General features: G+C 35.0%; 1 protein-coding gene across 1 annotated transcript in view; it reads right to left on the reverse strand.

The window, feature by feature from the left end:
• Window positions 1-2,275: 2,275 nt before the first annotated feature.
• LOC118187921 (pancreatic triacylglycerol lipase-like) overlaps window positions 2,276-27,112 on the reverse strand; it is a 47,938-nt gene continuing 23,101 nt past the window's right edge. The window contains exons 4-7 of the mRNA XM_035358211.2: window positions 20,661-20,784; window positions 16,983-17,099; window positions 13,054-13,236; window positions 2,276-4,322 (exon numbers count right to left, since the gene is read on the reverse strand). Of these exons, the coding sequence (XP_035214102.2) occupies window positions 3,934-4,322; window positions 13,054-13,236; window positions 16,983-17,099; window positions 20,661-20,784 (813 nt within the window). The 3' untranslated portion in view covers window positions 2,276-3,933. The remainder of the gene's footprint in view (window positions 4,323-13,053; window positions 13,237-16,982; window positions 17,100-20,660; window positions 20,785-27,112) is intronic.

Consider the following 27,112-nt stretch of genomic DNA (forward strand, 5'->3'; position numbering starts at 1 on the left):
CTTGTCCTGTTCCTAGTCATCTGAGTAACTTTATGAATTTTATAGCCCTGTTCAGTGAGAATATCAACAATTTCACTCGTTTCCATGTCAATAGGTAAACTTCGTATTACGACCTTAACTGGTCTTACATGCTGTTCATTAATTACATAGTGCTCAATTTTGCTGTCCCGTCTGGCGTATTCGGCAGAATTTACAAAAACACGCCATTAATTCATCCGTAGAATTTTGCCTTAGATTTATCAGCTAACTGCTTAAGATAAGGGTTAAATTTGCTGCCTTCTGGCGGTTTGACCATAACAGGTGGAACAGATTTTAGCTGGGGGGAATTATTAGTTTGAGCATCAGCGCCATTTGTGTTTTGAGTATCAAGGTTATTTTCAACTGAGTCCAACGGACTAAATTTATTTTTCGTCGTGATGTATTTGGAGGCATTTCGTGAGTTATTATTCTTCCTAATTAGCTTTGCAGTACGGGAGTTTTTGACAAATCCATCACTATCTCTAGTATTACATTCATCTGAGTTATCTGATGATTCAGGCAGTTTACGTTTAGTCTTAACATTAGCAACGTTATCTTCTAGAATTACATTATCATTAATAGTAGCAGGATTAACAGGTTCAGAATTACTAACAGTAGGGTTAACAGTAACAACATTATTGATACATTCAGCAGGGTTTAAGGGGGGGGTTAGCACACAAACTTACATAAAAATTCCTTTTACCCTTCAGGTGCTCCAATTCCTTTTTCAGGTTCCGTATAGTTCGGCCATCAGGGTAGTATGATTATCTGGATCAGTAACAGCACGAACAGCGTTCTTCAGACTTTTGGTCATCTCAATTTTTCCTTCTGTCTCAAGAATTTGGCCGTGTAGATCAACTACGATCGCTCTATAATCCATGTTTCCAGTCTCCGGAGTAGTCGTTAAATCCATATTCTTTTCCACGTCGTCATATTCAGTAGGCACACTCCAGTCCGAAATCGTCTTGTCCGGCGGTGTAGCGTCGCCGGGCGGCGAAAAATCATAGATCAAGAAGACATGAGCTCGCGAAATAGCAACCTTCACGCACGGTGGCTGAAAGCAGAATCCCCAGTATTTATAAGAAATTTATTCTGGGTCTATAAGAAGAAGTTCATTCTGGGTAAAATCCGTAGATACAGAACAAATCCCAGCTGTATGATGTGTTTCCGTTGCTAAAGGTTTGGCGCTGGACAATTATTTTGTAACAACGAGCCGAGATGTTTCAAATGCGGGAAAAATCATTTGACCTTACACTTTTGATCTCCCAAAAGCGGAAAAATCGATTTGTGTTCATTGTAAACAAAGTCACATTGCCAGTTTAAAGAATTTCGAATTTTATTCTAAATTATGCACAAAACCTACAGAAGCCAATTCCAGAACGAGTTAAAGAAAATGTTAAAAATGCTTCTAAGCAAGGAATCACGTGAAAAGATTCCAGTGAGCGAAGCCATTCCTGTGACTGATTCTTTTACTGGAACTATTCTGACAAAATTTACAGGACTTACCAGCAAATTTCTTAATTTCGCTACTCAATTTAAAAAGTTGAAATCGCAAGAAGAAAAGCAGCAACTTTAGCTGTTTCTTGTGACATGGTTGAAGGACTTGAAATTTAAACTTTCATGATCTAATGTATGATGTAATGCAATTTATCATGATCTAATGTATGTGTATGTAATTTTATGTCATGACTGTTTTACTTTCAGCATCATTAAGGCACAATTACTTGAACCGAGCCGAAACACAGCTAGCAAGTGAGTTAGCTAATCGCGGCATAATAAAGTCATGTCAGGTCATTCGTTACTTTTGCTCTTGAGGTAATTGCCTTACGGAGAGTGTGTGGCCTTGAAAGATTTACTTGTGTTTGAAAATTTGACACTGGCCTTGGAAAGATTTCATATATATTATTATAAGATGAACATCTCAACCTTGCTTTTTTTTTTTCTCTTCACCAGCTAACTTTACAGTTATTTACATTATTTGCCTATGTGATTTTCAGGCTTTTAGATAATTAAACTGTTTTTCTGAATTGCAAGCAAAGTGAAATGAAGGAGTGTTTTCTGTGTCTCTTGAATTTCAGAAGATAGGAATTAACGCTAAAATGTTCTTTGTTACCTTAAATATGATTTTAATATTTATTTTGAAGGAATATTTTTAATCAAATCTTTAAAAACACTTAAAAATAAAATCATATTCTTGTATTTTAGACCTTGTAATTTATTTAAAACACAATTTGTACAAAAATAAATAAAACTAAAAAATGCTCTTAATATTAAGGTAGGTTAGTTGCAGAGCTTAGTGACTTAGTGTGTTGCAAAAGCTTAGTGTCTGTCATATTATTGTATCATGTCTATGAACACACTTCAGTATTTCGTATAATCTTATATTAGAAAAGGCGAAGAGGATAAAATGTGTGTGCCATGGATGCAGTCACCTGATCATTGTTTACATTTACAGAGTGTTAAGTGTTGTCATACTTTTTTATAATCGCTATACTATTTACATTTGGGATGTAAATTGATGAAAGTATCCGAATGAAGAAGATATCTGGATTTGCTCTGGATATCTTTATCTATAAATAGTGTTTTGGTTGGAGATTAAAAAACATTCGATATTATTTGGTTAATATTTTGGCTCTTCTAGCATGTTTATTCACAAAATTTCACGAACTATTAACACACAAAAATACCGACTCAATATTTGAAAACAGAAAATATCAAAATATTAAATTATTTTTTAGTTTGCAGCTATGGATGGCAACGATTTGTAAAGCAATTTAAAATGAAATTTTAAGTTTTTTAAGACTTTCATTTTGGAAAACAGTTTTTGATATGCTTCAAATTGGGAATTTCGAGACTGCAATAAGGGAATTAGTAGGAAGTTATTATTATGATCTAATTTTATGATTTGCGTTTTGTGAACTGTTCTTTTGTTAGTTTTAAGGTACTGTTCGGTAAATGAGCTTTAAGGAATGAGTTGCCTACATTGATTAATATTTATTGTTACTTTTATTATTTCGAGCTTTATCAGTGACATCAATATCTTAGTTAATATGATTCAGAAAAGGGAAGAAAAAAACTGTATGTGCCCTGAACGCACTCAGTTGATCAAAGTTGACGTTTGCAATTGTTGTTTTCGAAAATTTGAGTAATCAAAAACAGTTTAGGAGAGACCATCGAGCAGTCAAAATGTGTCCTTCGACGTGTTAACGTCAGCGCTGAGTAGTCAAAACCTTTTAGTTCCTGCCGTGCGCACATCGAGTTAACATCAGTATTAACACATAAGAAACATTATTTGAGACAGATCATATAGACAGATTGGGGACTGAAAACTAGCGTTGGACGTTGGATAGGATACATGTACGTTGGTTGGTGACTTAAAACTAAATCATTTGATTCGTTACGAAATCGGGGACTTAGTACTTTTCTAATAAGATGCGATGTTCACTATTTGCAAAAAATAATGGTACTGTTCCGTTATACTCCTGTTACGCCTTTTTTGCTCGTTTGTTTATGTGTGTACACACGCGGTACTTTTTCCTGACGCGGAGACTCACGCATATACACACGCAGAGAACGTTTCATGATGCAGGGACACACGCACAGTACTTTTCGTGATGCAGAGACGCACATACACGCACACATGCCTAAATAAGTGGCAGGTGCAGTACCAAAATAATTATCTAAAAATTCATTCATTTTATTATTCTTCACAATGCATCGATTCTCTGAAAATGGCTGAAAAGTTTTATTGAACTGTATGTTTAAACTTTCTGTAAGGAAAAAAAACTACTAATATATTTTTAATTCATTAATTTTATGGTGCAATTCTTTCAGATTAAAAGTAATCTAAGGTCTTTAAAAATATCAGGGACTGATAGCAGCATATCTTTATCTTAGCCTATTCTTCGTCTTCAGTTATACATTCAGAAACATTGTTACATTTCTTTCAAAAAATAATGTTTGATTTCTTTTCTTATAAAATATATGATGCGTGAATATCGCCTGTCTAACTTTAAGTCTGTCCCAGAGCTCTTTTGATGAATCTAAACAATAAGGAGAACTGTTATCCGTTTTCAGATAGATCTTTAAAGATCTTCCATTCGTTGATCCACATCCAGCAAAAAATCCCATATTTATGCATGTGTTCTTATAGCTACTGCACGTCCCACAATCGCCCTCCTTATACGCTTCCCAGGTGTGACAAGCCATAGAATTAAATTTACAGTTTGGCTGTTCCAAGCTGGCTATGAAATATTCGTAGGCTTTTCTATGGCTACAGGCTATATCTCGAGGATCCTTCTCAACTGAAAGAAATAAGCATAACAAGTTAAAAAGAAACATTATAATTAATAATAAAGCATAATAAGTTAAAACGAAACATTATAATTAATAATAAAGCATAATAAGTTAAAACGAAACATTATAATTAAATAGTTTAATAGACAGACATCCGTTTTTAATTATTGAATATAACCAAAGGCGGATGGGGTTGATCTAGTCGGCGTAGGCAGCGTGGAAAAATAAGTCGATACCATTTTCAAAGCAGTCGTTTCCCAACGGATTTCACTACATGACATCACAAAGGTGGCGACACATTTATGACTTTGAGTACCGCGAGGAAAGCAGACTTCATCATGGCTGTCAATATTCCCACGTGAAAGTTTTAATTTTGGCGAAGAGTCAGCAACTTGACGATTGATAATCGTTCGCCGAGACACAAGGGTGCCCTGACATAAAGATTCAAAGGCAACCTTATGTACTTCGGCATCATGAAAAAAACAACTCTCATCTAGGACAACCACGTGAAGGAGTTAATTTTGGCGAACAACTGTCTACTTGCATAAAAGTACCAACATCTTTATAACATTTTATGAAACCTTAAGAGTGGCAGGGCATGAAAATTCATTGCTTTTATGCAACAGAATACAGCATTTGATACAAGAATTATAAAAGGAAGAACAGAAGCACAGCCAAATAGTTGGAATATAATCCAGCACCATGTAAAATATTAAACATCGTTAAGAATGGCAAGAATCTGCCAAAACAAAAATTGGTCTCCAGGAATAATTTACTCATCCAGCGACATTGTAATAGTAGCCCTGAATTAAAAAAAAAATGAACAAATACTATTTACATCTTCTTGTTCCTCACAAACATCTTAAAAATATTTCCGAAATTTCCCTGTATGATCGGGGAAGGTTTCGATGCTTACAACTTCTTATGGGGGTTACCCACGCATGAATGCAAGAGGCGAAGAGTTGGAAGATTTGATTAACAGTGAGGACCTAACACTGATTAATTAGGAACCATCAGAACCAACATTTAAAACCATCAGTGGATCCGGAGGTTGCATATAACGCTGATAAACCAATCAATAACAGGAAAAAGCCAGAATTGGACAGTCAATGTCGAAAATCATATAGCAGACCGTAGACTGATTTCATACTAAATCTCTTATCAAATCAACACGAGGACCACCGGAAAATTCTACATCACCCAATCAAGAGCAAAAACATTCATCACAAAAGCAATAAAGAAAGCCAATTAAAATGAAATCCAAAACCTAGACAACGATATTGCTCTGAAACCAAAGCGCATATAGATAATATCGCTACAAAACTCCAAAACACAACCCAAAAATATTGTGAAAGCTTGTTCGAGATTAAAAGCCCAAGCGAAATAAAATGCATCAGCCAGGGAACCACCACATTCAGGTGCGAGAGAAACAAGACTAGAATGTTGAAAATGAAAAAAGCGAGAACTGAGGAAGAAAGAAAAAAAGCCCACGAAAAGATAGAGTTATGTACAAGAGAGAAGTTCATGAAGCCAAACTAAACTGTTGGAGGAAGTACACCACCAAGAAGGAAAAAAAAAAAAAAAAAAAAAAAAAAAAAAAAAAAAAAAAAAAACACCCACGAAATGAGGGGGAAAAAAAAACTACAAAAATGTACAAACAAAGTCTTTCAGCCGTGTCAAACTGACTTCCCAAATTCCATAATAGAAAATGAAACAGAGGAAGATGCAGCAACCCAAAGAATCTAGAAAATAATGGGTTCTGTATTCCTCCATGATTACCCAGATGAAGACTCATCACTCCAGAGTAACAAGAAAAAATAGCTCTCACATAGGAACAAGCAACGGTGTTATCTTCCTTTGGAATTTCAAAAATAATCAAAATCTTAAAAAACGAAAAAGCACATGGTCTTGACGGGATTGACAACCAGCTCTTGAAGACTCTATAACAAAAACATACTCTAAACATACCCTATTCATTGCCAGCCCAATGAATAAATGTCTTCAAACAAGACTTTTCCCAACCTCTTTCAAAATACGCCAGATAGTCCTTTTTAATAACAAAGGCCAAAATGCACCAAATTGAGGTTCCTGCTATAGGAAAAAAGCTTTGGTGAACCGCCTGTATCATATAAAAAAGTCAAATTCAGTAAGCAAGTAACAATTTGGGTTTTCTCCGACTAAGAATATTATAAGGGACAATCAAAGAAGTTTTAGAGTAAAAAAAAAAAAAAAAATAAATAAAGTGTAGAATCAGCACTCAGCTTTGTTGCGCTTAGACCTCCAAAAACATATGATTCCTTCTGGTGACCGAAGGTTTTAGGCACACTGAACCACATAAACCGTTCAAGAAACATGTATAAAATATTTCAAGATTATTTCACCAACAGGCGCAGCATAATTATAACAAACACTTGTACAACTGAAAACATACAAGTCAGAAACTGTCTGCAGGGCTTATATCTAAACTTTTGGAACCTGGTGTTTGACAAAATCATAAAGCGCTAATGGCCCCGACACTCGAAATGTATCTTTTCCGAAGTCGGTGCTGCTTTTTTGTCGCTAGTGGCTGCTCCGCAGACAAAATATAAAGAAATGTAATCAGCATACTAGAAATTTTTAATTCTGTGTGCAAACAGCAAAATCAAAATTTCTCAAGAAAAATCCCAAGCCTTAATTATCCACAAATCCTCACAAAAGATAACAAGACTTCCAGATTCAAAATACCAGAAATAAATAAAAAGTAGCAACCCTCAAAATACCTGGGCATCATTATTGTCGAAAAGCATAACTTTACATTATATTAAAAGCAAGAACTCCAAAATGATACTCAGTCTAAAGCAAATGAACGGAACAGAATGGGCGGACGAGCAACCAACTTCAAAATTCATTCACCATATAGTAATCAAAAAGCTTGCCCTATATGGGACAACCATATGGGTAGAACCGATGATAGAAAGAAAGCAAAAATAGCTTCAAGTCAGTGGCCCTTTCTACTAAACTACGCAGGAAGCTACAGAAGAACATCAACTGCAGCCCTTTCCCAAATCTCTAACCCCACACAACTTCTTATACGAGATGAACAAGATTCCACAATAAAAGATTACGCCAACTGTAAAATAATAGCAGCTACAAAACCTAGAGCTAGAATAGGTAAATACGAGTTACTGGCACCCATACGAGCGCCACCCAGGAAAGAAAAGTCATATTAACCATGAAAAAGAAGCAAATAAAAAAATTTCCCAGTTATGCACAGACAGTTCTAGCCGAGAAGAAGGTAAAGGTAGCACAATTAAAATCCACGTAGATCCCAGCTGGTAAATTCAACAAAAGTTCCATTTACGCAATTAAAACAGTGTATTCCAGGTGTAATCAGTAGTGCTCCTGGAAGCAATAAAATACAGAAACGCAAACTCCTTAAAAACATAATACACTCTTTTGCAAAAAAATCGAAGCACCAAGAAGGACTTTTTCGATCGTGACGAAATTTCGCCTGCAAAAACATCTTGATCGAACATGCAAATGATCAAAGTTTCAAGGCAAATGAATAGAAACTGCGATCAAAGCGCGCATTTCTAGTGCGCAATTCGCAAAGTATTAAACCAGTATTAGAGGCGGAAAATTTATCTTTTTTCGTTGCTGCCATTGTATTTCCGTAAAGAAGCAACTAAAGATGCGATTACGACGATATTTGAAGACCTTACAGACAACTAAACGATTTCGAACGTGGTTGCATTGTAGGTTGCGTGAAGGTGGGTGGTCATACCGAGCAATAGGCCGCCACCTGAAACGTACAGATACTGCTGTGCAAAGATGTTGACAGCAATGGTTGCTACAAGGAAATTGCCGACGAAATGAAGGCTTTGAAAGGCGAAGGAGCACAAATGCGAGGCAAGACAGGATGATTGTTCGCCAAGCCCGAACCACCCCAATGGCCCGAACCAACCGTCTATACCTCCCGTGGTACCGTCCATCATCTCACGGCGCTTGTCTGAGGCAGGGTTACATTCACAGAGGCCTTTAAGACGTTTTGCCTTTGACCCCACAACATCGACGGAGTCGTCTGGAGTGGTGACGCAGCCGCTCATCATGGCTGCCATCAGACTGGCATCGTATAGTGTTCAGCGATGAATCGCTATTGAAGCTATTGAAGCAGATGACCACCGTGTTCATGTCTGGAGAGGACGGATCCAGCGGTCTCAATCAGCTTTTGTTTTACAAAGGCATACAGCCATATCCCCCTAGTGTGATGGTGTGGGGCGCTATTTTTTATGACAGCAGATCATCCTTTAGTCATCCTTCGTATATCTTTAACATCTCAACGATATGTTGGTACCATCCTGCGGCCGGTTGCATTACCCTTCATGGCACGCCATCCTGGGGCTATTTTCCAATAAGATAATGCCACGCTACATACCGCTTGCATATCTCTGGTCTGCCTCCGTGCGATTGATACTCTTCCTTGGCCAGCAAGGTCACCAGACCTTTCCCCAATCGAGCATGTCTGGGACACGGTAGGCCGCCAGATTCGGGTACTATAAAATATCGTAGATCTGGAGCGATAACTGATGAATGCCTGACAGAATATGTTGCTGGATGACATTAGGAACCTCTACCACTCCTTGCCTCGACGAGACTAATTCAAGCATGTATTGCCGCCAGGGGCGGTTCGACCAACTTCTAATTTGAACACTCAATGCGTGATTGTGAGCGTGAGCCGTGAACAGGTACTATGACCTTGATTTATTAATCATTTTATTATCTGTGTATGAGCTATACACATATTCAGTTTCATGGAAAACAGCCACTTCCTTCATGGTGCTTCGATTTTTTCTTTCAAGAAAGTGTATATCTTCACAGATAGTCTTTCAGCAACGCACATTATCGCGAACCCCGCACCATAGATCAAAATTAATCCTAGCGATTACAGAAAGAACTTCAACGTCACAAAATCAACAATTCTTTGTCACCTGGTTGAAAGCACATGCAGGGACATAAGATAACGAGGAGGCTAATATCCTAGCCACAGAAATAGCAAGGGGTCAAAATGCACAACACTTATCAGTGCCATGGCCTGGCTTACACTTCAAGAAACTCATAAACAACGAATCTAATGCTGACTGGCTGAACTGATGAGATAACGCTAAACAAGAGAGAAGGACCTATCAACTATTCATAAAAGTAGGCACTGCACCCAGTTCAATAACAAGAGAAATAAGGTAGTTCATATCGGGTCATGGCTCCTTTTCTGCGTATTTTTATGGAAGGAACTTAGCTACATTCAATCGCTGCGTATGTGGAGAGAGAGGCAACCCCGAATACTACTTATTTAAGTGCTCCCTGACAACCGAACATCCAAGAATTACAACTCAGAAAATGAAATATAGCTAGGAATGAGACTTTTAACAACGGAAACCGCGATGAGAACCTTTTGAATTATCGAATTCTAAGACTATTACAGGATCAGTTCTATACAAAAACTAAGAACTTTACGAGAAATTGTAGAAACCTCAAATATTGCACCTAATTGCAACTGAGTAAAAATGCAAACAGACGTGAAGCTCTTTTCCATATCGTAAACGTGCAAGAGACACAAACTGTAAAAGCACGAATGTAAAAAATAATGTTAATTGATTCTTTTCAGATCTGACGAAACATCTGGCCAAGCAGCGCAGAGATCAAATACCTGTCAGAACGGGCAAAGCCTGAGGTATGAAACGGACCAAATGGCAACGCATTGCAAGCAACGCCTGGCGGAGCCTCTTATGGGGCCTGTGGAATGTAGTTATCTGGATAATTAGTGCGACTGGACAATGCTCATATTGCCAGTGGTTAAACAATGAGTATTCACCACGCTCCATTATATCCATATCCAACAATTAAGACTTTGCAACGAGATAACGACGACAAAGAACAGACGTTAAGTTTAATGCGGCTACTATTAATTTAGCTTCGACCTTTTTAGAGGTTAATTAAATCTTATCCTATAAGTTTATTATTTTTTGCTGCATGAAATCTACATTTATGATTAATCTTTCATCTTCTTTCAACCGTCGATATCAGGTAACAAAGAATCATAGCAGGCACCAACGCCTCAGGAATTTTTCCGAATTTCCAATAGTCCCATCCGCCCCTAAAAACAACATACTATTTCTGTCTTTCAAGCAACTTGTGTCATCTAAAGCCCGTTTACATCAGCTGAAATTTGAGCCCATGAACAGTGCGCAGACAACGGAATTAGTTTCATCTGGTGAGGGAATATTTTACTCTTGATATTCTGAGTTATATTATCACCTGGGATGTTTATGTGCTTTATGCAATAAATGCATAAATATTGTTGCGTGCGTAATAGATTGAATGAACAAATCCGATAAAAGGTTAATAAAATTTATTCTTATTATCAAAGGAAATGTAACAGAATGCTGGAATTTTCCTCAGAGATATTCTTACAAGTGTTCAAAATATCACGCAATATAATCAGTAATTTGACTTCAAACTACTAAAAACGTTAAAATACTACACAGTGAAAAGCGTTATCTAAACAGAAAGCTAACTCCGATTTAGCTCAGTTCGCGCGAAATTACAGCTCACAGTAACTGACCTGAGATATTCTCTCTCTGGCTTTTATAGCTTTCAATCGGTGGCGAGAAATTTCTAGTAATTTCTGCTTCTCGAGATTTCTGGAAAACAATAAGAGGATGCAATTACGGTCAGTTTCATTTATTATTTTCAATACAAATTACCGAGATATCCATTTATTGAATGTTAAATGCACGTGCTCCTATATTTTTACTGTAGTAGCTGTTTCTTAAAATTTGTCTCGCGCTGCATTGCAAGGAGAAATACAACAATTTTAATTATAATTCCGCTAAAAATATCTAACTAAATACAAAACTCGTAACAGTATTCAATTTGGTATCAAAAAGTGTAAGTGCCCTTTCTCAGCTTTATTTCAATTTCGTGCGCGCTTCTTGGGCCTAATGTTCAGCTAGCAAAAATGGGTCTTTACAAATAAGCAGCCTTAGTATTCATCAAAAATGACTGCTAAATATTGTAATCTTAACGGCAAACTGACATTTGAATTGAAAAATAAAATACATTTTTAAATGTAAAATTACGTTTTCAATGTCTATAGTTTCTAAATAAAATGATAGCGAAAATTTTAAATGCAATTTTTGCTCATATAAGTATTAAAGGAAGTTTCTCTTTTTGCACAAAAAAAATTGTTGCGTAGGAAAAGTGACGCCACATAAAAATATTGGTTTTCATCTGCTTTCTTGCAGATTCATTAAAAGTTATTGTGTTTTTCAAAAGTAGTATCAACGCAGAACAAGGTCACAAAAGGTTTTATAAAATTATAAAGTATAATACTCGTAGAACTTCTAATTAGACTACAGAAAAGGAGAAGAATCCTGAAATTTTTGTAAATGATTAGCATATTTAATCTACCATTATTCACGCAATGTATTTCGATGCTTCTAAGATCAACAGTTACTTCTAAATCTTTACTTACAAACGTTATACGCGACACCAGAAAGCATTGAAAGGGGACGGTACGTTATTGTCAGGAATCCTAGGCATTAACGGGCATGGTGGAATTTTACACTTATCAGACAGAGGTGTGCCTCACATTCTCCATAGCGATTTAAGTTATCCGTACAAAATGCAGGTGGCCCATCAGTTATCCGAGCGCGAATATGTCTCCCGGAAATAGTTCAGTGCCGACTTTGTCGACGTATTGAACGAGAACGGGGACATTCTTCCCAATGTGATTATGTCGGCTGAGGCACACTTGGAACTGATAGGCCACATTAATAAACAAAACATGCAGTACTGGAGTAATGTGAATCCACGAAAAACTTCCCCATAATGAAAATTTAACGGTTTGATGAGGTTGTTTCCGTTTTCAGGATTATTTGACCCTACGTTTTTGAGGATCATCAAAGAAACGCAGTCACAGTCAGAATGTTACAGAGGCCTACTGATGACTTTGACTGATTGATGAATTAACAGGGAAAGAACGCTGATTTGTCATTAATTTATTTTGAGCAAAATGAGGCAGCTGCGCATAACACACGAGAGGCACAATGGCAACGGCGCACGGTGTTCTTAGGAAAAATTATCTCATATAATTGGAGACATACGAGACATACTGTGGCCAATATCCTCGATCATAGTGCTTGCGATTTTCGTTCGATGGAGATACCTCAAGAACTGAGTGTAATCGCCAAACATCCTAAATTATCGCATCAGTGAAAACGTCAAGGCAATTCTACCTGAAATGGTGGTGAAAATACTGAATGTTTTTGTTCATCGACTCATCAGCACCTCACAAAGGACGGTAGTTATCTCAAAGATGCGAGTTTCAAAAAATAAACGAAACATAAAACATAAAATGGCATTATGTTGTTTCTCAATTACTATTCTCGTCTTTTTCATTCCTTATGCAGTGTTTCTCTAGGACCTACAACAAAATGGTAAATTATTTCTGCCGAAAGAAAAGTTTTGCAGCAATATAGTTTCTTAAGGGCTTTGTAAAACAACATAACAGAGTGATAAATCATAGCCAGGTAATATGAAAGAAAAAATTATTATTTTTGCACGAAACGACATCTTTCTGCTAAAAATTGATAATATGAAGGAGGAAATTTATTATATTTCAAATATTTCAATGCAGTATAGGGAAATTTATAATTATTATGAATTCATCGCTTGCCTTAATAAAAATTAAGAATATTTTACCTGTGGCACTTATGTTTCCTCCCATGTTTTTGAATTTGCGAAGAATGTTATAAAAATTCATGTAACTCAAAATTTCATCTGCTATCTCAGGTGAATTCTGTGACGCTGTTTCACAACCAGGCTGATTTTCCCCTCCATTCGGGTAAAAGTCAACATGACCTATAGGTTCGTTTAGACCATAACCTGAAGAAGAAGATAAAGATACTTAACAAGTTAATCTATATAACAACATTACATTTCAGTTTCTTGCCTGGGAATATTCCTTTCTCGAATACAGACGCACACACATATTTCGAAGAATGAAAGTCCAAACTAGATAGGAGGTTTATAATAAATCAGTCATTTAATAGCATTTAAAAATAAACTGTTACTTAAAGATCAATATTTCTTGAACAATAATACGATCTCGATGGCTACATCCGTGTTTATAATATAACAAAATTTCTTTTACTTTTGATTTATACTTTGTAAGCAGTGAACAATAAAGTAAGATGCATTCAGTAAAAATGATAAAATGTTCTATAACCGTAATGATTTGATATATCTAAAAATATTTGCCATTATCATTTAGCCATTTCGTCCCAGTGGAACACCAAGCGTACGGTAGCGTTCTCATATAAATCCTTCAACAGTTCATAGAGCCACTACTTAATTCTTTCTTTTTTTATCATAGTTTGACTGAACACAGTTCTCCTCGAAAAACTTTAAGCTCAACAAAATCTGCTAATCATTGAATGAAAGGTCTGGATTGTATAGAGGGTAGATGACGACTTCCTATTATTTAAATTTCCTCAGGACAACTTTGGTAGCATTATTTGTATGGGGTTTCATTATCATCAAGAAGAAGAATTCCATCGGAAACCTTTCCAGGTCTTCCAACGCTAAATCGAATAATAAAGTGTCTCCCATAAGGATAAAAATTGACAGTACTTCTCTTTGCTATAAAGTCGATAAGGAATAGTCTCTCCCAATCAAAGAAGAATGCCACTTCCTTGTACGAGTAGGATTTGGCTTGTATTTTTTAGAAAGAGGAGAAAAAACTGAATGTTTCTAGTTGAACAGGTTGGCACATTATCTCTGGCTCAAAATGGTAATACCATGCCTCATCGCCTGTGTGTGAATATACGTGATAGAGAGTTCGGCGGCAGGTACCGCACAGACATATTCAACCGACATGCTTCTTTTACCTCAGTCAAGTTGTGAGGCACCCACTGGGTGCTTATTTTACAAAACTTCAGTTGGCCCATAACAATCGCATGAACAATTCCAATTCTCCAACAGAAAACCTTTGAGATCTTCTCTATTATCATATGTCGATCTTGCTAAATAAGATCATTCACATCTGACAGTACGGCATCTATGATATATTTTGGTGCACCAAATCGTCTGTAAATCATAATCATAGTACGTCTCTTTTTAAAGCGTTTATACCACACTTTTACCCTTGGAAGTGACATGCGGTGTTTGCCGTGTATCCTTGCCATCCTTCGATGTATTTCAAAACCATTTACCCTTTCTACCATTGTTTATAAAAACGCACTACCACTTGTTCTTCTTTTCTGATGCTTTTTCTTTGAGCTCGCCTGAAGACTAATGACTACACTGACGGTGCACATGGGTGATTCGTCACCTGTGTCCACTTATGTCGATGTTCAACTAGTTTTTCTGTAACATCCTATGCATGCGTGAGATCTTTCCCTCCGGGCTGTAACTAATATGTATAATATTTAGATTGCTGGTTTCCTCCCGACACCCTTGAGTTCGTTTTGTAATCATGTAACCTTTACAGAAAGCAATTTGTTTTCGACAAGTACCTTGTTAAGTTGTATTAATAGTGTAATTATTATCAATACATTAATTAATTTTTTATATTCTATCTTTTATAACATATTTTTATATTGTGTACATAGAGTATCTTTTCTCTTCTAATATTTTAATATGACATGCATGCATATATATTTTCTCACTTTTTGTGCATAACATCAAGATGTATGCCCTCTTATGAAGTGTGCCATCCTTATCTTATATAGTTTTTACAGCCGCGGCAGTGTTATCGGCACTTAAATTCATGCTCAATGTTGCCTCTACTCGCTATTTTTCCGACTTAAAAGCGCCACCTCACTTTGTTCCTTTCTATGATGTACTAGCGTACAACCCACTTTTGGCTCAGTTGCTGCTCTTGCAAAAGTGACAATTTAGCCATATGGCAGCACTGACGTATTAAACTTTGACAGTCTCTGGGAACATGTTCTTCACAAGTAAAGTGAATTAGAACCATCAGCGTGGCATAAATAATTGAGAAGAATTCTCCGAATGGAACAGGCTCCTCGTTGGTGGAGAAAAGAAATTACACTATTCATATAAATCTGGACTTCCCTACTTAACTCAGACATGGCGCAGAAGTACTTGTCTTATGTTTAAAGCAATGTGACAGGTTGGTAAAGAATGTTATTCGTAACAAATTCAAACAAAATTTTAATTTTTAGAAATAAAGGAGGTTTAATGGGTAAAAAATAGGAGCAAAAGTAGGTTTATACGTATGTATATAATAATGCCAGTACTGAGTTACAAAGTGACAAAAATAAAGGTTTATATGTATTTAAATAATAATACCAGTATTGAGTCACATAGTGACAAAAATAAAGAATTCGATTTAATTTATATAGAGATAAGAGACAAAAATAGGTATACATATTTTCTGTATAATGAGCAACCATTCCACGCTAAAGGATAATAGGAAACAACAAGCGACATATCTGGAAGTATTGACGTACATTTCAGCTGTGTTTTTGTTGAATTTCTAGGTGATAATTTTAAATTCCCTAATTTTGAATATGCGGGAATTTATCCTTAAACATTTATTCCCGAAGAAACAAATCTGCTGGTAAAGGGCTTCGGCTATTTTACTGGCCTGTACCTCAGTGCACTCTTAACGTATGGGCCCGCTGAGCATTTGCCGGAGGACCCCACAAGCATAGAGGCTCCCTTCTAATCTGTGCATGGCAGCTGATTGCCATTAATAGATTGAAGGTTGTCACATTGGTTTACCTGAGCGCCCATAATGCTGTTAAGAGCGCATTGCTGAACCTTCCAATCCGTACGTGTGAAAAAATTTCTGATTTACGTGGTACTATACATATCCAAGCGAAATTTACTTATATTGCATGTTAATCCTTTTATCTGTACGGTTTGTCTTGCTGTTGGTTTATCTGGCTTGTTTTCTTCATTTGCTTTTACAAGCATATCACTTCAAACACGATATAACGACTGTTGCATATTCCTACAGACGATACATAAAGTTTTATCTTACAAACGTTTTCAGTTCCTTATCAAAATTTAAATATGGAAAAGCTAATTTATGCTTCACTATTTGGAAACATTTCGAGTCAATTTTAATTATTCACATACATATAAAAAATACGCCAAAAACGTTTTACAAAAACCTTTAACTAAAAATCTTTTTTTTTAAAAATTCTATTTGCGCGTATTTGTAGTTATTATAGTATGGCCTGTATAATGTTATGCTATTATATAATGATTTTTTCGCGCTAAAATAATAGCATTGTGGCATTTCGCAGCTGAAACCCTTTGTATTATTTTAGTTGTCAGTATATTGCTTATTCCGAGTTTTCACTCGTCACATGGTTCACTGGTTATACCAAAATTTTGAAACGATTTAATTTTATCACTTCCAGTTTATGTGTCCTTCACATTGAGGTCATATCTGCTAAGAGATTATGGTTGGAGAATATCAAAAATTTCATTGTTGGGATGTTTGTTGTTAGGATATGGTGAAAAACGTTTCTATGCACATTTTGAGTACGTAATAAAGGAGGACTAAATAAGGATCAAGAAAGTAGACTTAAAAATTCCTCAAAATATGAAATATCATGAACACGGTATTTAACAGAGGAGAATAAAGAGCATACCTTCTAAGCGGTTTCCGGGCGCATTGGTATGGATCACATCAACGAAGCTAGCGTCACCTTTGTCTAGTCTGACGATTTCTTTTACGCCATTGAAGAAAGGACCTGCTGGATCCAAACCTAAAGAGAAAACTCATATATATATATATACGTGTGTGTGTTTGTGTGTGTATTATGATTTAAAATGTGTAGATGAAGACACTGGAATCATTATATATTTATAAAGAGTCGACAGAGGATAAACCTGGTGAAAGTTTCCCCAATGTACTTCGAACTCCCAGTGAATCATCAAATTGGTTTCCGGTGTGTGATTTAACGGCATATTCAAAGTGCTTTGAAAATCATCGAGTATCTGTAAGTTGTTGTTTCTGTTGAGTCAAAATATCAGGTATTTTCAAAATTACATCTTTCATATTTTGCTGCCTTTAACGCCTTTTCTGTCACCCTGCTTTCCCAACCTTTCTTTTGAAGGGGGATATGTAAGATATAACAAAATATGTTAGCCGTTTTAAAAAAATAATTGGCGACCTGAAGATTAACTTTCTAAATTTGGTGATCTCTCCCCCCCCCTGGGTTCATCTTTTCTCATAAGTTCCAGATTTTTCCATGTTACGTAACGTTTTAATGCAGATACCTCTTGTCCAATCAAATTAATTGTAAACCAAAACTCGGATCTGAAATTTTTCCCATTCCCCATTCTTCTTATGAAAAACTGCGATATTCTTCCTTTTTTCTCGTACACTTTCGTGCTGGCAACACGCTACTTTTCCATGCTGCCACTTACTTGCTTAAGATGACGTCGTACTTCAAAATGGAACTTATTGTATTCAAATATAATTAAGAAATATCTTGTCTGAAAAAGGATGATTTAATATACGTAAAAAAATAAAGATTGTGATTCTTCAAGCTCAATTGTGATAAATGCGTGATCATGCTTTTCTACTCAGCCACCTTCAAGCCACTACGGTCTTTTCAGCCATCTACGCACTATCGTAAGCTGTTAAAGTTTCAATGCCTTCATCTACCCATTTTTAAATTATTACACACACACACACACACACACACACACATATATATATATGCATTGAGTGTTCAAATGGTTTCATTAGATCATATGCAATCTCTTCCATTTATACGAGATGTGTTACGTATATGTGTTACGAATTTTGTACATAGCTAATTTGGGTGAAATTATATGTGAAATTGTTGCATTTTTGTGTATAATGCAGCATGAAAAGTGACAGAAATGATGCTCTGCGGGAAAAGTGGGAATACAGGGCAAGTCTGTTTAACATTGAGTAAATGGTTATCTTGCTAATTTAGCAAGATATCGCCAAGGTGGCGACGGATTTGCTACTAAATTTTGGCATCAGAAATAAAGTCCTCAAATTTGGCAAGAAATTGCCAAAAGTCGTCAAACTTGGCGACCATTGGCGACATTTTCGTCCGGTCCCTGTATCACCGTAATAGGAATTGTAATTGAATAAATGTAATTGATCGCTTTATTAGCTGTAACCGTATCTCTTCCTCATATGCCTTCCAGTAATTTTGAGAAGCGTAAAGCACTAGAACTATCTCGGTGGCCGGGTAAAAATTATATAAAACCGGAGAGAACATTATTTTCATCAGAAGATGTTTTGAGTTGTTAGTTCAGAGGAACTTCGGACTGTAAAAAGAACATTTACGTTCTTGCCATCCACTCACGTAGATTAGTTACTACAAATAGTACAATGATTTATCTTCTAACAGTTTATGAACCTTTTGTGGCCTACTTATTTCGTTTTGGTCTACATAACACCTATAATTGCATTTGTGGCTTACCAGCTAGGTACATTAGACCACTATTTGTTTGAATGTCAAATAATCAAAGATCTACATTTTCGGCCCTATAGAACAAACAACGCTCGTGAATTGTTTCAGCAGATTCTCAGCAGTAAATTTCTTCGCCAGAAGCTTCAGGCTGTAATGAAATAACTTATTATAAACAACGACGATCTCAAAGCAGTATAATTTTCATTTTTTATTTAAATTTTTTAGCTATTAATATCATCAATGTATATTATAATAGTAACAGTCACAAAAGTGGCTTGCAATCTTAATTATGATAGTTTTACTTTTGTAATATTGTTTTATTTGTTTATTGTTTATTTATTATTTAGTTAATTATTTTATTAGTTTCATTTTTATTTTTGTAACATTATTCGATTTCATTAAATAATATCTGCAAATTGCTTAACTTTCTCAGAATTTGTTAAGTCTCAGAATCTTAGAACTCATGTCAAAAGTATCCCCTTACAACTTTGCGTTACTTTGTGTAAAATTTTCTATACCAGTGCTTTAATTTGTCAAAAATTTTACAATGTCAAAATCCTTTGTTACATCTACGTTACACCTGTAGCAAAATTTTATACTTAAAAAAAATCTCTTTAAAATGTAACATTCTTTGTAACAATGTAACATTTTTTGTAAAAGGGTAAAAAACTCTCTGTAACATTTGTATCATCAATACATAAAAATTTTGTATCCAAAGAAATTTTTTTAATAAAGCCTCTAAATGAGCAGAAAAAGCTGCAAGTCTGGCTGCTCATTCTGAGATTTTCCTACTGAAAGCTTTATGTTTTAGATGCACTTAGCATTGCTTTGTGTTTAACATTCTTAGTAGTTTGAAGTGTAACTACTTATTGTACTCTGTGATACTGTGATCACTTCTACGAATATTTCTGCGGAATGTTCCAGAACTCTGAAGTGTTTCTTTTGATAAAATAAATTTTATAAATATGTTATCGGACCGTGTGCATTCAATTTATTAACCCATACACACGTAACATATGGAAATAATGAATTGCTACATGATTGGCCTGAGGTGGCAGGCTGATTACTATCGTGAAACCAACCTAGACAGAAGGTTTCCGAAAATATACACACATTCTTAGGAAGTGCAGAAGTAATACTTTATATGTGCCCAAATATGTTTACAATTTTAGAACCATGCTGCCTGAGAAGTGTACCAGTTTGACTGCCACTTAAGGGGTTTGGCTGGATAAACGTTGTCTTCCTCCTTACGAGTATCCTTTTCACGTTGGGTATCCTCTTCACGAGTATCCTCTTCAGGAGTATCCTCTTCGCAACCTCTTCACGTTGTGGTGCATACTACGCAGCATTCACAGTGGGTTCTGCCATTCCCGACAAATGCTTAACTAGCATGTCATAAATCTTTCTGAATTTCTGAGAGCCTGTGATTGTTGTTGAAACTGTTAATACGCTAAAAGTAAGCTCTTTACTTAGCGCTTTTTTAACAAAAGCACTAAATTCCTCGTGTAAAACCACAACTACCCTATAGCGTGTTCGCTATGATAGCAATGCTATAGTAATTTTGTAATAAATTTCCACGAAACTACTGTAAGTTGCGATTTCATGCTTATTTATGCTAGATTTTACTTAGCACTTATTTTACTTTTATTTAACAGAGCAGGGTTGTTTCCCTTTAATGTCTCATTGTAATGCATGTTGTTAGCATATCAAATAATTTATGCTGAATGTTTTGAGATAATGGATATGAGCGCTTCCAGATATCTACAAGGTTAGTCCATTACACTGTTTGAAATGCGTGATGTTTATGAGAATATATTTGAGCAAAATTATTTTATTGAATCTTGGGGTAGAAAGCGAACACTTACTTACCCGTAATTCGATAAATTAAAGAATTTTGTCTATCACGAAGCCATTTTCCAGCATATCCGGCTGCATGTGCACCAAGACCGTGGCCAATGATATGTAGAAAGTCTGGATTAAAATTCGAGGCATTCTAAAATGCAATTTAAATTTAATTATCAACTTGCTTATTATGCTTTAATAATATGCGACCGAGAATAACGAAATATTGTTAGTAATGGATTAAGTAATAAAAGATTTTGTTAATGTTTCAAGAATTTGCCCTACAAAAGAAGCAGAAAAAAATTTTTTATCTGAAAAAATCAACAGTTTAAGTATTTTTAATGAAAGTAAAGGTTACAAATATTTAAGTATTAAACGAAGAATCACTATAAATTAATTTATATACTTATACTACATTATTAGAGTACTATTTAACATAAATATTGGTATAAATGTGTTCCAGTTGGACATAAGAATGAACATACAGGTTGCAAAGTCTAGGAGCGACCAGTGGCTAAGGAGATAAGATCACTGATACTAATTTCATGTAGATACATGTGGGGATGGCCACATGATACTGCTGTGTTTCCCTTGAAAATTTGAGTGGCAGGGTGTTTTTTTTTTTTTTTTCATTTTCTTTCTTTTTTTTCTTTTAACTTTATCAATGTATCTCCCTAAATATAGCCTTCGCATGCTTTAGTAGAATCAGTGAGCCAACCACCAAATTCTCTAAAAATTTTAATTCATCATTCAAAGCGAAATTTTTAATGCAATAGTATGGGTAATTTCTTTAGGGAAAATTGATTAGATTAGCGCCAACTTTCTCAATGAAGTTCATAGAGATACAATTTATCCTCTTTGCAAGGATTTTCTTTTATTTGTCCCCATACCACAAGCCCATACTACAAGCCCATACTACAAGCCCTATACTACAAGCCCAAGTATTTCGTCTAGAGTTAGAATTCAGGTGAATAGGCTGTCCGCATGCTTGGTATTCATGGCTTTTCTATGTGTAACATGAGAATGAGCCAGTTTTCCTTAGAAAGTCCTCCGCAAAGGCATTCCGTCCCTGTGGCAGATAGTTCTCATGCGCTTTTTTATGTTCAAATAACCTACTCTGACCAATCTTGTTCGCAAAGAGAAGTCAAATCTTATTTAAAATCGTAATTCTAATAAAATTCCTGTTTCATGTAGTAAATCTAACAATACAGTCAAAAGCCGTTAATCCGGACTCGTCGAGACTTCGGCGATTCCGGATTATCGATTTTTCCGGATTATAGATCATCAGTTTAAATCTCGTAAGATGGCATGCAAAAATTCTAAAATTAAAAATATGATACCGTAATTTATGAAATAAAGAACAATTATGATCTAAAGGGTATCAAAATTTACAAAAAAAAAAAAAAAAAAAAAAAAAAAAGCTTAATATTTATTTGTTTACTTCATTAGACATTTCTTTCAATGTAAGTTGTTTAAGTTGCTTCGTTTTATGTGATAATACTTTCTCTTTAATTCTATAAACAGGCATAATTTCTTGTTCAGTTACAAAGTTCCGCTGTTCATGTCCTGTAATTGCTGTGCCGAGAATACCGACTAACTTGTCAATCGAAATTTTTTCGTTTTCACTAACCTCTCTGTCACCTTCTTCATGTCTTTATCCATTTTTTGCAGCAATTCCACTTTTTGTTTGATGGACATCGAAACATACTTTCGTTTTGTAGATCCTTTGGGAGCTCCAGCATCGAAAATTCTATTTGACATAATTGAAAGTTCACGTTTACTTTTATAAAATTGCTCTTAAAGTCTGCAAAAAATAATAAGCCGGATCTAATTCGAAGATTAAGGAACAATCATCAACATTAACTGAAATAGAAAATTAGATAATTTTAGCTTATACCGTCCGTTATACATTAAACGAGCACGCGAAAACGTATTCTGCGCTTGCGTACACGCATATGCGCAGTCATAAAGGTCTTGGGCGCACGCGTAAATGCCTCTGCGCATGCGTCAACGCGGCGCATGCGCAGAAAGATTTTAGTTTTGAGGTCCGGATTATAGATCATTTCGGATTATGGGTGTCCGAATTAACGACTTTTGACTGTATTAATGATGCGCTTTGCTTCGTATGTCCAAAATACGTTATAACTGAGATCACTTTGTTCAAAGTTTAGAAAATACTTTTAAAAGTTATTTAAGAAAGTTTTTGTTATTTACATTCAGTAAATATTTTACTACGGATTATGTTATAAATTGAAAATACGAAAATATTTAATTGTTATAGTGTAAATATCTCCTCAGTGCATAAATTCTCTCACTAATTTGTGATTAAGCAGCGTTTAAAAGGCAATTACGAGTATAATTTGCATTAATGTGGCTTAATGTGCTTTACACATATGCTTTTGATATTTTTGACATAATATAGAAGTCATTTTGAGAACGATAAACGCCGTCAGAAGTATTGTTTTTTTTTCGCCAATGAAAACTGAAACATCGCAATTTCAGCTTTTCCTTTACTGTTTCTGAAACATAGTATATAGCTTCGTTTACCGATTTGAAGTTTTTCAAAAACTTTAGCAAGTCTGCAAAATGTCTGAATTTTAATCCTGTTTCTCTGTAAAACCTTTCATAAAAACCATTTTCTGCTCGTACATGTCGCAAACTGAAATATAATTATCTCAGTGTTTGTCATTTAAAAATATATGGTTCATAACAAATATATGCTGATCCGCAATATCCAGATCTCGTTTCTAGACTTATAATATTGAATAATTTCAGGATGAGATTTGTACGTTGTTTCGTTATGTAATTAGAAGCATAACATAATATTTCCTTTCGTTTCATACCTAACTGCAGTAAAATTATTGTGAAATGTGAAACAAGAAAATATAATGGTTTAGCTTTCTAGTTTAATTATCATTTTATGAATTTCTCTTTGGCTCTCTTTTCTCTTCAATTCAGCAAATTATCGATTAATTTTAGACACATCACATTCAAAGGTACTTTAGCTGAAAAGAATCCGGGTAAAATATGTTTGTTACGGTATTATGGCCATGGCTTTGTACAGAAAACGAAGAGTTTTCTGACAATAGGAACATGAATTCCTATATTGTACATAATTATGCAGGTTATGGCGATACTATATCTTCATAATAGTAGCTTATAATTTAAACATATGGCCGTTTATGTCGTAGAAAATTTTTCATCACAATGTTTTTATTTGCATACTCAGATTATTTGCGCGTAATTTGAGTGATTTTAGAAGACTGTTATACTAAACCAGGTCTCAGCAACCTATGATCCGCAGGCCACTGAGTGACCCAATTTATAATTTCAAGTGACTCAACTGAGTTTTGAAAATAAAGGATAATATATTATAGAAATTATAGAAAACATAAATATGAAACGAAATTTGAAAAATACATAACAAAAATAAATTGAGAATAAATAATAATAGCATTTTTGTTTATTACAAACTTGCGGTAATGAACGTGCATTTTTACTTTTAAAAAATAAAATTTGTATCATAATTTCAAGGAGAAATCGATAAATGTGGCAACGCTGATCCATAATTCCTTGATAGACATCTGACAGCATTAATGTCGTTATCTCAGTTCTCAGAGTTCACTCTCAGTTGTAGCATTTGTTCAGTAGCGAAAAAAAAAATTGACATTTTGTTCGCATTTGGTTCGGATTATAAATGTGAGCAAATATTTCCACTCATGAAACTTATTTTCAGAACAGGAATAGCTTAAGTACCGAAAACTCAGATGTTTGTGTCCCTCTGAACACGACTAAGTATAAGCCAGATTTGACATCAGAAGTTAAACATCAGAGGAGCCATTGATATCGAACAGAAAAAGTTCGTTAAGTTATGTTTGTTTTTATAATAATTATAATTTTAATTTTTACGTTTAAACTTTAAGATATATTATAATCATTTCTTCAAATGTTTCTTATTATTCATCAAGAAATAATTAAACGAAAACACCACTTGTAGGCATTTTTTTAAAAGCAAGAGAGATTGAAAAATGAGCAATGCCTTCGCTGGGAATAGAACCACGGACCTCTGGAATACGCTCCCAGCATGCAGATGACCACACCACGAAGGTATGCTAGGAAGGCGGGAGGTATGCTAGGAAAGGTCCTTATATACTCCTTATGTCCCTCTTAAAGAGCAACTGGGGATTTCTGTCGCAAAATTTGTCGAGAAATCTCCAAATGTCGCAAAACTTCGCGACCATTTGGCGAGTATTGTGTCTGTATAACTGTAATTGATTTCTATATGTAACTGTAACCGTTGTATAGACATTAGATATTTTTTTGGAAGCAGGAAAAGTTTTTTTTTTTGGAAAAATTAGCAACGCCTCCGCCGGGATTCGAACCGTGGACCTTTGGAATACGCCCCCAGCGTGCAGACCACTACACTACGAAGGCTCGCCAAGAAGGCGGGAGAAATACCTTGTATACACCTTTTAAAGGGCGACTGGGTTTATTTAGGGGAACCAACCGCCAAATCCTGGGTGGGGAGATTGATCATCCACCCCCTTTTAGTTCGAGCGCCATTAGAGATATTCGAAATTTTTTGAAAGTAGGCAAGATGAAAAATGAGCAATGCCTTCGCCGGGAATCGAACCATGGACCTCTGGAATACGCGCTCAGCGTGCAGACCACTACATCACGAAGGCACTTCAAGAAGGCGGGAGAAATAACTTTGTATTGTAAGTAACTTTGTATTATCCGTTTTTGTAGTTTTCAGTGCAGAATTAGATTTCCGTGTCAGCTTCACTGTTTAACATGCCCTTTGCATTGCATTCTGTTCATTCTTAGCAGTTTAAAGTGGAAACTACTGGCCGTGATGTGCTATACGGAAAGAGCTGAGCGAGTACTTTGTGGAAAGTTCTAGTTCTATAAATTGTTTGTTTTTGTGAAAATAAATTTTATTAAGTTATCATCGGTTCTGTGTGCATTCAATCCATTACGAACTCGTACAACAATATTTATCGAACCAAAACGGCAAATGAATGGGGCCGAAATATGATTTTGATGAATCTTTGAGTTGGAGTTCTTTGCCGTTTAGAATAAATGACGACCATTTTGAAAGAGTTGAACATTTCAAAAGAGATAAGTACTCATCCTCTAGAAACAACTTAAGAACTGATAAACAGTTGTTAGAAAGATGAGATAAATGGTAGAGGAGAAACAATACATCTTTAGATCAGTTATGTCGTAATTGCATAAATTAATTTCTAATTTTAATAAATTAATTTCTAATTTCTAATAAATTAATTTCTAATTTCTAATAAATTAATTTCTAATTTCTAATAAATTAAATTCTGCTAAAGGATCTACAAAGCGAAAGCATGTTTCGATGTCCATCAAACAAAAAGTGGAATTGCTGCAAAAAATGGATAAAGGCATATCATTTCTTTCTCTAACCATCCCGAAATCTGTTTATCAATTTCACACTGCTCTGCGCGGGGGGAGGGTAAACGTCGCCGCGCGCAATGAACTGGCAGTTGATCTGTCAGCACTATCCTTATCTTTAGGGCAGATGTTTTTATTTTATTCGGCTTATAATTCCTTACTATGTAGTACTCGTATTTCATCTCGATGTACTCCGTCTTTGATATGATTTAAATCAAATTCCTCGTCATTATAAATATCATGAATATACATTAAATAGTTTTCTGGTTGCAATTTTCTAATTTCGACTATGCGTAATGTATGCTTTACGCATGCGCGCGTTGAAAGAAATGTTTAATAAAGTAAACAAATAAATATTAAGTTTTTTTTGGTAAATTTTGATACCCTTTATATCATAATTGCTCTTTATTTCCTAAATTACGGTTTCATATTTTTAATTTTATAATTTCTGCATGCCATCTAACCAGATTTAAAGGGATGATCTATAATCCAGAAAAATCGATAATCCGGAATCGCCGAAGTCCCGACGAGTCCGGATTAAACAATTTTGACTGTATATATATATATATATATATATTAAATAGTTTTAATTTATTTCAACGTAGATTGTGCAATTAAAAACAAAAACGCTTTTATTTTTGTAAATCGAAAGATAGAACAGAATTTTTTTTTCAATAAAATTAGGTAAGAAATTGAGTCTTATTTACCTAGAATTATTAACCCTACTCCTATGAACCCATTTTGGCTTCAAATAAGATAAAAAAAGTTAATTTTTATTTATACATACTTTAAAACTAAATTTTACAATTTCTATTTTTATTTTACCGTTCAACAACTAAACGAAGAAATAATTTTGAATTTGCTCGAAATAAAGCGTTTGATTTATTTCTTTTGTTGTAAAATTAAAGTACGGGTTTATTTATTATTGTAATTTAAAATAATAAATCTAACAGCACATTTCTTACGTAAATTTTTCTAAATATTTATGTTTATTTGATTGTATTTGTGATTTTATGTATTTTTCTAGGACTGCGTATTATTTATAGTATTTGCGT

This window comes from Stegodyphus dumicola, chromosome 2, assembly GCF_044657685.1.
Source record: "Stegodyphus dumicola isolate Sdum_Otavi_A_Nest chromosome 2, ASM4465768v1".
NCBI classification, from domain to species: Eukaryota; Metazoa; Arthropoda; class Arachnida; order Araneae; family Eresidae; genus Stegodyphus; species Stegodyphus dumicola.